Source organism: Peromyscus eremicus, chromosome 17 (assembly GCF_949786415.1).
Source record: "Peromyscus eremicus chromosome 17, PerEre_H2_v1, whole genome shotgun sequence".
Classification (NCBI taxonomy): Eukaryota; Metazoa; Chordata; class Mammalia; order Rodentia; family Cricetidae; genus Peromyscus; species Peromyscus eremicus.
In genome coordinates, this window is record NC_081433.1 from 20,753,243 (window position 1) to 20,766,916 (window position 13,674).

At 41.1% G+C, this 13,674-nt stretch overlaps 1 protein-coding gene across 3 annotated transcripts in view; it reads right to left on the reverse strand.

Annotated features, from left to right (window-relative positions):
* Positions 1 to 3,200: 3,200 nt before the first annotated feature.
* The window catches only part of Unc5d (unc-5 netrin receptor D), a 103,455-nt gene continuing 92,981 nt past the window's right edge, over positions 3,201 to 13,674 (reverse strand). For all 3 annotated transcript variants that reach the window (XM_059244573.1, XM_059244572.1, XM_059244571.1), the window contains one exon: positions 3,201 to 5,463. In XM_059244573.1, the coding sequence (XP_059100556.1) occupies positions 5,259 to 5,463 (205 nt within the window). In that variant the 3' untranslated portion in view covers positions 3,201 to 5,258. The remainder of the gene's footprint in view (positions 5,464 to 13,674) is intronic.

Below are 13,674 nucleotides of genomic sequence, written 5' to 3' on the forward strand. Positions count from 1 at the left end.
GACGGCTGTTTTCCTGACTGGGGAATTCTGACACTTGGGTATTTCCCCCTTAATTGGGAAGTTTTCCATGGGAGCAGGAAGCATCTGTGAGAGAACTGATGGGTGTTTCTATGCTCAGCTTTTCTCCCAGGAGGCCCTGAGGGCTCTAACCTGAGGACTCTCCCTCTTACCCCTTCCCACGTTTGCTAACGAAGGAATATTAGCATTGCTGCTTCCACGTTTGAGCAGAATGCCGTGTTTCAGGAGAGGGGTCTCGTGGCATAACATTTGGCTTACATAGTCCCCTTTAATATCACGCTTTCATCAGAACCCCAGTTAGATCAGCACCCACCAGAAACGTCTCAGATTTTAAGGTTATTGAACAACTTTCTCAATTCTGGAATTTAGGTGTGAATCATGCTTGAATTAGATGAAATTTTTCTTAGAGTTAGCCAAATTTCAGACAAAAGGCATATATTCATTATACCCATGCCTTTTGTGAAAGTATTTGAGACGTATTCCCATTCAGGTAAAGAAAGACATTACCAAATTCACTCATATATAACGGAATCAAAGGTATAACTTTGGGGAAAAAATGATACAACTCCTGTTGAACTTAATACTGGTCAGGGCAGGGAGAATTTTAAGCTTAGGCCTAGCTAGAATGTTTACTGACTTTTTTCATCTTTGGATTCAGATGGATGGTAGGTTCAAAGACATGAAGTTGAAATGTTCCTGTCTTAGGCCCACTTCGTGAGGACACTCCCAATCCATGATCTTCACAGCAAAAGGAAAAAGCAATGAGTAGCTGCTTCAAAAACCACAATTATTCTATGCGAGATAAACTTCCTACTTGAGATCACAGTACTACACACTAGTGACTAATAGCCAGGCCTGGTACCATCCATCCCCTTTGATCCTCAGAAAATGATTACAGTCTACCAATGGCCATTTCAGCTTTGTTGGTGACCCTGTCGTGGGGATGTGAGGAGTCCACGGTAGACACTGGCTCTCCTAGGGTTGCTTCTGCGAAAGACACCACATGCTGTCAACACAGCCAAACAGCTTTGTCACCTCAGCTTTTGAAAGAGTTTGGAAAAGGAAAACACAAGATATGCAACACAGCTAAGATTAGTTAACAGTTTCACTTTTGTGACATTTGACAAAATACGTTTTTGCTTGTAGTTCAGGAAAATTCTATGCGGACAAAACAGTGGCAGCTATGAAATGATAGCCATTCGGCGGTTGGCCCAAAGCATCAATGTCCAAATACAGCGCTATGACAATGAACACCAAGGGGCTGATAAAACGTTGTCACCATCGGTCAGCCCACATTTTTGCTCTCCCAGGGGCTGTGGCTGTCACCTGTTGTCCAGGCAACGGGAGTTACTAAGGATTCAGGCTTTGCGATGCGTCATGAAAGACAGAATGAAAACGGGCCACGCAGTGGGCCAGAGAGGCACGTTTCTCAGCTCCTTCCTTATTTCTGCTGGAATAAAGACCTCAGAGAATGTTGCCTTTAGCGTGTCTGAAAGCTCTATCATTCAACACATTTACAGAGGCCAGACAGACCAAGAAATTGAAAACGTCTGAAAGAAAAAAAACAAACAGCCGCCCCCCCCCGCAAAAAAAAGAGCCAAGAAAAAAAAAAAAAAAAAAAAAAAGCATTTCCCAAAGATTTTGTTAACATTCTGAAAGTCACAGGTAAATTCGGTGAAAGTGTATAAAACCATTCATGCCATTTTAACTTCCTACCTTTGCTTCCCATGTTTGATATTTAGAGGTTTTGTGGAGGGAAAAATCACTGCAATAAATTCAGATATTTTACTCCAAAGAGAACCCTGTGTGAATTGACTTAATAGTTCTTCTCTCAGCTAAATGAAAGAAAAAAAAATACCAGGACCACAGCAGTTCGAGATAAAAATAATAAAAAATAAGGGAAAAGTTCCTCTCTTTAAAGGAGCTGTATCAATTCCTTTTCATCTCTTACAAAAAGGCCAATAAAATTTTTGTGGGAGTACATCCGAGTTTTATGAGTCTGCCCGCACTGGTAAATGAAGTTTGCATTTAAATCCACAGAACAAGCTTCCTTTTGGCTTAAAGGATGCTAATGTAAAATGCTAAGACTGTATATGTGATGTTGTAAAGACTATAAATTAACTTTACGATGCTGTAGTCTGGCAAAACTGTGGATCACACCATTTTGGTAGCATCATTTCCATTTGTGTTTGAAGTATAACTATTAGCCTAATGTCTCCGAGCACTGAGAAATTTGGCATTAAGTTGGCTATTTTTGTAAAAGTTTTATGTAACCTACCAAATATTTAAGGCCACTTTTAGTTTTTGCTTCATCTTATGCTAGGACAGTGACACTTTAAAATTCAGTGCCTGGAGTCATGAGTAAGCTTCTTCCCAGAGGGACATTTGTGTTGTGACAGGTGAAGATAATGGGAAAACTTGAGGTCACCATGACCCATCACACTTTCAAGTCTGAGCTAAGGCTGTGACCTGCAGACCCTTCCCCAACACATACGATCCCTTGGTCTGTAAATCTCACAGACCAGGGTTCTCTTTGAAATTTCATTGTAAAATATTACACAACCCTAACATGCAAAGACTGCAGAATTTAACACATTTATTTCAAAATCCTGTGCAGCATCCTAGCAGAAAGAAGAGAGATGTAAAGAAGGAAACTCAGAGAGTCAAGGTGAATCTCACAGAACCATGGGCTGGGATGTGAGGAGCCTCGTGTTCACTTCCCCCTTATCGCTCGCTGCATGGGATACTTTGTTCAAGTGCACTTATAAACACAGGCCAAAAGAGAAACAAACAAAACACAAAACCTGAAGCCAGCAGGGGAGCTGCATACACTTGACCAACGTTTATGTTGTTTGTGTTACCTCCCCTTAAAATAACCTCCATAGATGCCAGGAAGGAAAGTTACAGCTTTTTATCTGCTTATAATATTATAAAAAAGTTTTAAAAATCTACAAAGAACATGTGCAGGCTCACACAACAGATAAACAATTATAAGGCCAATTGGGGAGGGGGAAGAAGAGACATGGCTAGGGTGGGGAATTTAAAACAAAAATCTTCCAAATGGACATTAATATGAGATTTCTCTAGAAATGTGTTGTAAATGGTTTATTACCTAACAAGGGATGCAGATGGAATCTGCATCTCATCTTGCCACTCATCACCTATCCAGTTCGTGACTCATCACCTATTCCTATCTCTTTTTTTTTTCCCAAAAAACTTATCAGTGATGCCAAACGGTTTTAGTTTTATGCTTTCTCTTTCTTCTTCACAAGGATGAATAAATAAGTTGAGAATACTAGGAAAAAGGTGTTCTCCTGACCCAGATATGGGATTCTGAGTATGCTTGACAGTTCTAAGATGATCTGTTTGTTCAATAGAATAAGCCTTTGGTTCCTGAGCAAAGCAATATGCGTTTTTTTGATTTGCACATGGCGAAGTCTTCCACGTAATATAGGTGACCAGATATATCACATATTAGTTAGATAAAATGGCTAACACATTCAAGAATTCTTCAATGCCTTATCCATGGGACCATAACTTCAACCTGTCTTTACGTCTTTTCCACTTGGGAAGAGATTGCAAACATTTGTTTTCAAACAAAGGGCCCATAAAAATAAAAGCATAATCATATCCTCATTACCAAGGGTTCTCATTTCTCCTATTTCTGACCATTGTTTTTCAAATGTAGTCAGCCTCAAAGTAGCTAAGTAGCTGCCTGGAATTTAGTGTAGGTATCTGACTTGGGCTGTCTTCATTGTGGACAGTTACTGAAAGCATCTACCAGAAGATGAATATATATGTTCATCTTGAGTCTCTCAGGGTATTGGTCAAATATATAATTATAAAAATGATATAATTGGATACAAAAGTATAATAAACCATAAGATGAAGCTCACAAATAATCTACAGATTTCAATTCTCTACAACGCCACTGCCTTATATTAATAAAAATCATAAAATGGGAGCTATGAGTTAACAGTACTAAGGAGAAAGTATACATGGTGAGACCAGGCAGTCAGAGCACAAAGTCTCTCTGAATGATTCGTGTGGTTTCTAGGATGGTGTAGTGGGGTATTCTATTCCTTGGATGCAGTTACTTAGGTCCTACTGAGAAAAACTATCAGGTAGGTTTCCAAAATTGGCAGCAGGATGTCATGTCCTAAAGCTCCATTGAGACATACTATGACGACATAGTATAAAAAGTTCGAAGAGTTCCAGAATCTGAATGGAAAAGCACAGTAAAACACATTTCTTATAGGAAAAAATATTGGAGAAGTTGGCTTAATACCCATCTCCTAGAATCAGAGCTTACTCGAAGCCTGGGACATCTGCAGTCTATATATTTTCTTGGACCTGGGCTAGCCTCTCCTGTCTCCACTCTATGGAGTGAACTGTGTTCTAACAGCACTCTGAGATTTGAGTAGTTTGGCTAGGAACAGAGGTTGTCCTGATCTGTTAAGTCGGGAGAAATATGTTTCCATATTGAAACATATAACCACGTTTTTACTATCTCCATCCTGCAATCTGTCAGGACGGGGAGAGAAATGAGTTTTGTTTCTTGCGGGTGGGAAATGAAGGTGAGGTACCAAGAACCAGTTTGAGGTCTACCTTGCTTTTCCATCTGGTCTCAGTTAAGTGACTCATATAATAAGTGCTGGTGTGATGTCCTCAGATTCTCAATTCTAAATGCCCTCCCCAACAATGGTGACATCATACTAATAGGTTGGCAATTGGGTTTCACTTCTGAAAGTTAGGCTTGCCATGATCTCCAAAATCCCAGATGCCAGTTGGTTGGAACCTGAAAATCTAGTATCAGAATCAGCTGGCCCTGTGGGGCAAGTCATTCTAAACCTGTTTCCCAACATGCAATTAATCTCTGCCATCCCAGCTTTATTGTAGTGTATCTATATTTCAGAACTACTCTTATCTACAGTTACCTTCACCTCTCTCCTCAGCGGTCCAAATCTGAGGAGTTTATCCAATGTTTACCCGTGTGGAGCCTCAGAGGAGATAGCAGGGTCCCCTTCTTTTATATTTTATTTTTTTTGTCCCCCTGCTATGAACATGTCTTACCTACATCAAACTCATTTTCTTCAACCAGGGATTTTCAGTGACTCTCAATAAAGGCTGAATTCCCCAAATGCCCACTGGGCAGAAGTCTGCCTCTTCTTCCCCAGTTGAAGCCACTTGCCCTGAAGCTGGCCACCACTAGTGCTGCCTCAAAAGGGGAGGGACACAGACTAGAGTCCATTTTGCCTGCTGTAGTTGAAGTCAGCCTCCTCAAGCTGGGACTCTGTGATGTTTGACAGTTTCGTGTGTGTCCTCCCAATCTCTTCAAGGGCGCAGGCCAGTGAGTCGAGATCCCCATCCTGTTGATGACGAGCTTCCCAGAGGTTCAAAATGACAGCCGAGGGGCTACTTTGTGTAGCAAAATACGACAGATTTCTAGATAAAATTAAACAAAAGGCAAATAAATGGGAAGGATGAGACAAATGATCACTGTCAAGGGGTAAAAATGGACTTTAAAGGTTTGTTTATGTATATTTATATGTGTATGCCCACTTTCACTTAGGTATCACAAGTATGCAGGTGCCCTAATAAGCCAGAAGAGGATGTTGGATCTCCTGGAACCGTGCAGTTGGGTGCTGCCACGTGGGAATGGAACCAAGGTCATCTGCAAGAACACTAAGTACCCCTAACTGCTAAACCATCTCACCAGCCCCGAAAATGAACTTTAAAAGACAGCAATAAAACAGTGGTAGAAAGTTACAGAAAGGCAGGTCTGGTTTGCATCCCAACACTCAACTACAGCCATACTCCAGAATGATCCCTGTGGCTATCTCTTTTGCATCTTGCTTTGGTCCTCCCCTTTCTCAAGCTGCATGTATGAACATGTATGTATGTATGGGTCCCCCCTGATTGTTCTCTTGAAATGTTCTTTTACACTAGTTTGTATGATGAGGTAAATTCATTCCTTTTTATTTTCAAATATTTGACTCCCTACCTCCTTGGCAAATACAAGGGCTGCCAAGGTTTTTGTCTTCGATTTCTGACCACCCCTTTTTTGGGTGCTTAATGTGTACCTCCCATTTTCTTAGTTAATTAAGCTGTTTATAGGGTTTATTATAGCCTTAAGGGTTGCTGCAATTACATATCCATCTACCACTTCAAACTCAGTGCATCAGAAATTCTCCTCTGAATGCCTCAGAGTTACTAACTCTAAGCACCAGTATTTATGATTCTTTTTCTGATCCCTTACAGTAGGATGTTTGATTTTGACTCTTCTCCTTTGTTGTTTCTTTCTTTGATAAACTCACCAGCTTTTCCCTTCTACTCCAGGGGACAGACTTCATTTACATCTTAGTACATTAGAACATGTATCATAGTAAAGGATTTGGAACTCTGAGTCTAAACACTGAACACATACTGCATTCCTACATTCTATTTATCAAGTCATAAGGAATCCCATATTCATGCCCAGCATGGTCTAACCTCATTGAAGCTATGTAGACACACACACATACACACATCTCACACACACACCCATTACACACACACACATCACACACATCACACACACACATCACACACACACATCACACACATCACACACACACACACACACACACACACACACACACACACTTCCCTTTTATCTAACATCCCTACTCTGTCTTTTTTCTTGACTACAAAACGCTGAAAGCTAAAGATCATATTGAATCATTTCCAGAATCTGCCAGAGCATTTATCATAATACTATGACAGGTATTTATTCAACATCCATTAGCTGACATTAACTGAGTAATTGATTCTTACATGTCTTTTCTAGATGACATAGCATCCTCGGTGAAAGGAAAAAAAGAACCCCAACCTTTTGGACAATAATTTTCCTATGATGAGGGCTAAGACAACACAGAGGATTAAAGGTCACTGTTTTTCATGGGGACTTTTGCAGTAAGGACAGAAATGTCATCCCTAATGAAACTGGAGTGTTTTGAAAAGATTTTGCCGAGCTGTTCCTATTTTGAAGATAGTATCACCATCTACCAGTCTTCCCAGCAGATGACCACAAAGTGGAATCCCGGAAAGAGCACTGAACAAGGGAAGAGGAACTTTCAATCATATATGACTGTTTACAGGAAACACACATTTGTAGTCAGCTGGCTGTCAAATAGAACAAATAGCAGGATTATGACATATACCTTTGACTACAAATAATTTTTAACCAAGACAAGGAGAAGCCTGACTCAGGAATATTGACACTAGTCTCTAGTTTCTTTAATATTTTCTGGCCTTCCTCTGCCTGCCCCCATGCCTTCCCTCCCATTCACCTACCCCACTCACCCCTCCATACTAACAGAAACAGCAAACCCTGCTTGAATACTTGGAGGGATTCTGGTTCCTCTTACTGAAAAACTTTGATTTGAACATTGACATTTCCTCAAGTTTGGGGGATGATGTTTCTAGAAGTTGCTGGATCTTACTATATTCCCTTTGCTGAGGCTCAGGCAGTATAGAACTAAAAGGGACAGTGGGAAATTAGACAGACCTAGAGGCCAGGCTTCAATAGACTCAGGCAAGTTGGTGTGGCCATGTATTTCCATGTCAGTTAACAGTTTCTGGAAGGAATCATAAGTCTTTATGATCTCTACTCTTGTTAAAAAGGCAAAACCCACAGGTTGGGCTGTGGCTACCCTAGCCCTGGGCTGGTACCCCAGGATTCCTCCTCCTCCAAACAAAATATAATCTGTAGCCAAAAGAGCAGTAGCATTGCTCCCATTTTACTAAGGGATGCTGCTCTTTTGTATTTTCTATTAAACAACATTAGACTTTTATACTGCCAACTGGAATCATAAGGATCCCAATGTTAGACCAGGTGTATTTCAGAGGTGGACAAACCTACAAAGGCTAGATAGATAGTAAATAGTTCTGTCTTTGTGGATTTCAGATGGCCTCTCTGAAGTTAGTGCACTCTACCATGGTACTACAGAAACAACAAGAGACAATGTTCACGTGAATGATGGCTGGTTCTCGAAAACTTGATGGAGTAAAGCTAGAATTTGATTATCATGTCCTTCCCACTTTTCTCACATTACTACTCTGGTGGTGTTTTCCCCTGGATACATGTATAAAAGAAACAACTCTTCTTAGCGTGTGACAGACAGGGAAAGGGCCAGATTTGTTTGCCCTGTAGCCACTGTGCTGTCTCTGACCAGTGCTCTTATGACTTAACTAGATGGCTAAAGCTGAAAGCCAATCCGAAGAAACTAACTTCCTACTTTGTGTTTCCTTTGAAAAAAGAATCTAGATGTCCAAGGTTGCTGAGCCCCATCTGACTACAGAACTCTAAGACATTTATCTTTTTACGTGTTTAGGGATCTTTGGCACTACAAGAGAAATGCTATAATAACTAAATAGTGAAATAATAGTTTTTAGGTGGCAAATCTTGATCCCAATCAGTTTTAAATATATCAAGGAGCCCATAGTGGGCAGGAGTTCTGGATACACAGCCCAGGAAAATCAAGCAGACTAGACAATGAGTCCTGGGAAACCTTGTTAATGTTCTGGTCTATAGAGTAGACATCCAGGGCTAAAGAAACTGAATGTCTAAATGAGGCAAAAATGAAACTCTCAATTGGCACAGATCTCTGAACATACTGTAGCAAGTGACATGTGTTTCCTGAAGTAACTTTGAGACTCCTTCTTTGAATTTACACAAACACATTCAGTATAACATATAAATTCCAAGTTTCTGATTATTTTAGTAGATATAGGATCATACTTAGTCTTAATCATATGATCTGCCTGCCTTGCCATTAACAGGAATGCGACTCAATTGTGTTTACCTGTCGATAAGTAGAAAAAAAAACTGTAAAAAAAACTAAACTAAACTCTTATTCCAGCAGGGTGTTCCTAAAAGATAGTGGTGTCATTTTATGGGGCGCATATATGCATTTGCAATGTGATATTTTTTTTAAAGTGGTAGGCCATGTATGCAACTGGCTCTCTCCATACCACAGTTTTGAAATTATTCAGAACCTAATATATCAGTCCCATCCTTCTTTACAATAACTCTGATGCATTTGGATACCAGCTGGTAAAAACACATTTAGCAAAACATTACTAGTAAAAAGTGGAATTCAGGCCGGGCGGTGGTGGTGCACGCCTTTAATCCCAGCACTCGGGAGGCAGAACCAGGCGGATCTCTGTGAGTTCGAGGCCAGTCTGGGCTACCAAGTGAGTTCCAGGAAAGGCGCAAAGCTATACAGAGAAACCCTGTCTCGAAAAGCCAAAAAAAAAAAAAAAAAAAAAAAAAGGAATTCATGTTAAATATTTAAGCAGTTTCCAAAGTCAGACAATGGAGGAGGCTCCATGTCTGTCTGTCTGTCTGTCTGTCTGTCTGTCTGTCTCTCTCTCTCTCTCTCTCTCTCTCTCTCTGTCTCCCTCTCTTTCTTCTTTCTCTCATCATGTTCTCTCTCTCTCTCTCCCCCCCACCTCCCCCACCCCCGCTCTTTCTTCTTTTGGCATCTACCGTACAGATGTCATTGACCACACAGACAGAAGGACGAACACCTGAATGCTGAGGCTGACTTGAGAATCTTTTAGGTTTCAGATCAAGTCATTTTCCCAGAGCTCCAGACTCAAATAGCTTGTTCCTCTTTGGGATGGTCACTGAATAAGCAAAGACAAACTGTAGGACACTGGAAAGTAAGGGTCACACTAGGGTGATGAATCACATTTATCTATGTAAGTTCATGAGGTAGTGATGGTTTATTAATTTCAATTTAATTATGTTTTGTTGAGCATTTCAGTTTTCTATACAACCCAGTTCCTTTTGGGTTCTCTTCTGTGATTAATTTCACCTTTTAGACTTCCCCATGACCTACCTGGCTATACTTATAATCTGGGACTCTCTGTAGAAGTCAGGGCAGAGACACCCTTACCAGTATCACATGTTAGGCATGGGCCAACTGATAAAGCCACATGTGATGGCCATTCTTGGTTGTCAACTTGACTATGTCTGGAATGAACTACAGTCCAGAAATGGAGAGCACACCTGTGATCCCAATCTTGAGGCTGGAAGGCACACCTTTAATCTGGGCCACACCTCCTGCTGGAAGCTTAGATAAGGACAAGGGAAGAAGGAGGGGGTGTGCTTGTTCTTAACCTGCTTGCCCTCACCTTGTCAGCACATCCATTCCTTCACTGGTATTGGAGCCTACTTCTTCGAGATTCCAGCATATACATACAGAAGACCAGCATGGACACCCAGCCTTGTGGGACTAGGTTTTTGGACTTTCCATTCACAACTAGCCACTGTTGGACTGCAGTCTCTAAGTCACTCCAATAAATTCCCATATATGATAAATCCTATATATATTATATATTAATATAATTTTATATATATATATATATATATATATATATATATATATATATATATGAGAGAGATCTATTCCATAAGTTCTGAGACTCTAGAGAACCCTAACTAATACATATTTAAAGATGTAACCCTCAATTTTCAAAACAGACCTTCAAACTTCTAACTGTGTTAGATGGAGAATGGAACTTAGATTAGGTTCCAAGATTTTGGAAATAGTTATTGAGACTTCTTTTTTATCTGAGGTTTGTAAGTTGAGGGCAGAGAAGAGTTTGGGAGGCTATGATAAAATTCCACCACTTGGCGCCATCATAATTAGTGAAACTCACAGTTAATTCTACAAAAGAGAACCTGACTAGAGACAGGGCAGTGAAAGCGTCAGGTTTTCTTGAGCAATCCCCCGCAGTATTCAAATGCAAATGTCTTAGGGAGCAGTTTACCTTTGTATACATTCTCAATTAGCCATCAAAGGCTAAGATATGCACAGCCCAGGAGGAAGAGAAGGCTGGTATCTGCGGCCATCTTAGCCCTAGGGAATGTACTAAAGAGCTACCAAGGGCGCGCTGTACTTCTTGGAACTCTTTTTTCCCCCTAGCCCGCAGACAACAAAGCTTTCCTTTCACTAGTTTAGAGCTGGGCTACAGAGGGCCAATATACCCCCTCCCTCAAAAGGTGTCAGCTATTCTTATGATAAATGTGCCAATGACTTTTATTCTAACATACAGCGGGGGTCCACATTTGAGCTGCAGCCAAATATCCTCAGCTCTGGAGACTCTTCTACTAGGTACAGGCCATAATTTCATTAAGGATTTGGGCTTCTACCCAACACTATCAGCTAACTGCATCTATAATCCCAAAGGCAACAAGTTTGTTTACATTCTAAAAAAAAGTATATCTAAATCAACCTTTCTTTGTCATTAAAAAGCTTATTTTAGGAATATCTTCTTTCTGAAGGGTTTATCAGTTAAAAAAAAGTAAAAAGTTGAGCTGTCTATAATAAATTAGAAAACATTGTTTCTAGAATAGTGCATAATCCTACTGTACAGTATGGAGTAGGGAATTGAAACACAGTCCTAATGAAACAATATTAGTATCTCTGCTATCATCTTAATTGTCTCATTTAATGAAAGCCTCTTATGTGACCCAAAGCAACCCTCCACTCAGTTCTTTAAATGCAAATAGAAGAGAAAAGCCATTTGTACTGAATAACAGTAATTGGCTACATCATAACCATTTGCTCTCCTCATCAAGCCTCCATCTCCAAACTTTAAGCTAGCTGGGAACTCAACAGACAGCAAATCCACTGTCAAGGGAAAGCAAGTGAGGGTCTCATCTTCTACTACTACTGAGTGAGCAGGAGGTAATCCCTGTAAGAACCCTACGGCTTCAAGACAAGGAGATGGCCAGAGAATACAGAACGGAAGGATGGGGACAGCGGAAGCCATGCTCAGATCCACCATGCTAGTTTGAACACCCCAGCCCTTCCCAGAGCCCCTTTCTGTCTGTTCTGTCATCTGCTCCCGGAAAGAAAACCAGAAGGGACCTTCACTTTCGGATAATGTATGGAAGCCCCTGGGCCTGGAAGTCTCTGTGAGCTGCCAAGTGAGAACACAGCTAGCTACGGTCTGTTTTCAAAGCTCCAGTTTTATCCCTCCCGGGATACACATGACGATTTCTGGCTTTTGGAAATGAAACAATGACAAAGACCACCAAATTGAAATCTGGACTTTGTTCTGAACTGGTATATATCCGGATGTGGGGGTGGGGATGGGGTGGGGGTGGGGGATTCCAATTCAAGTCAATTTTCTCCTTTAATCACCTGGAGACATTTTTGAGAACCCTGAGGGCAAATTATGATTCTGGTTTACTCCAAGAGAAAAGTATGCAGTGCATCTACTCCCCAGTGAGGGAAGGGTAAAATACTTAGCCCTCTCACTTTGCAAACTCCTTGGTATGAGCTTCAACAAGGCCTCACATATCACTGAAAGGAAGTGTACTCTCAGGGGCACTTGGATAAATAAGGTGAAATCACTATGATTTCACTTTCTCCTATCATAAAGACATCATCTCCAGACATATGGACATTGTTAGCATTTTCAGTACTGTTTTCAATGTTGATTGTGAAGGGCCATCATTCAGGCTGAGAGACTCCGCTATGTCCATCTTTTCAGAAAAGGACCATGTTTAAAGCGAGAAGCTGATTTCTTTAAAGATCAGCATGCACTTACCAGTGCCTGAGGGAGGAATAAATTCAAAACCAAAACAAACAAACAAACAAAAACCCCAAAGCTGGCACCTTCTCTTCTCATTACCCCTTGGCACTGACAGTGGCGTCCCGAGAACATAAAAAGCTTCTTTTCCATACTGCCTTCAGGATGGACACCTGCCACTTACAATCCGTACACAGCTTGTTCATGGCTAAACCTGTCCCAGGGCTGCCTCTTTTCTGCTTCATATCAGCATGCAGTTTCATGAGTCGTTGACTTCAGCAGAATGAAGCCCAAACACCCACTACTCTGCTGTGTTAGGCCCCTCTAGCCTCACGGGCTTTTCAGATTTCAGACCCTGAGTAAGTCTACTGGGCTAGAACCAGAAAATCTGATTTAAACTTCATTGTATTTCACCTCCAGGGACCTACATAATGGTATTGCCCTGTGCATTAATTCTCCTAGATGTCATGAAGGTTTTTTTTTTTTTTTTAAATTTGGAAATGGCAGCCTTAAAAGGTAAGGATGTGCTTTCTGGCTTCTAGCCTGCAGAAGCAGGAAAGCTCTGTCTGCTGGGATCACAGTAAATTTCCCAGCAGGAATGAGAGGGAGGCTGCTGTTTGGTGTACATTCTGACTCATCTTTGTGTATCTGTCTTTCTCTCCCTTCTTCACCTCCAAGGCCTGCTCTGGAACTTTGCTCCCTTTGAGAATTCTCCTCAGTGCTTTTGCCCACATGAGTAGGCTGCCTTGTGACTCCCTGGGTCCTTTCCCTCCACCCTCTGGCCATTTCCCTGCTCTGATGCTTCCAATTAAGAGGGTGGACAGAGGGAATGAAAAGATACGACCTCAATGTGAGAAGACTCTGCTTCTCATTAAAGGTCCTGCTGAAAGATGGGAAGGCACGAAAACAAGATGTCACCGTGCCATTTATCAGCCACAAGGCTGGAGGACTTTCATTAGTCCTCAACTTTTACAACATCACCCATGAACCCCACACCTGAGACACATTTGATCTGTTTGAACTAGATGACTAACAAGAAATACGTTTCTCTGGAGCTGCTGCCAA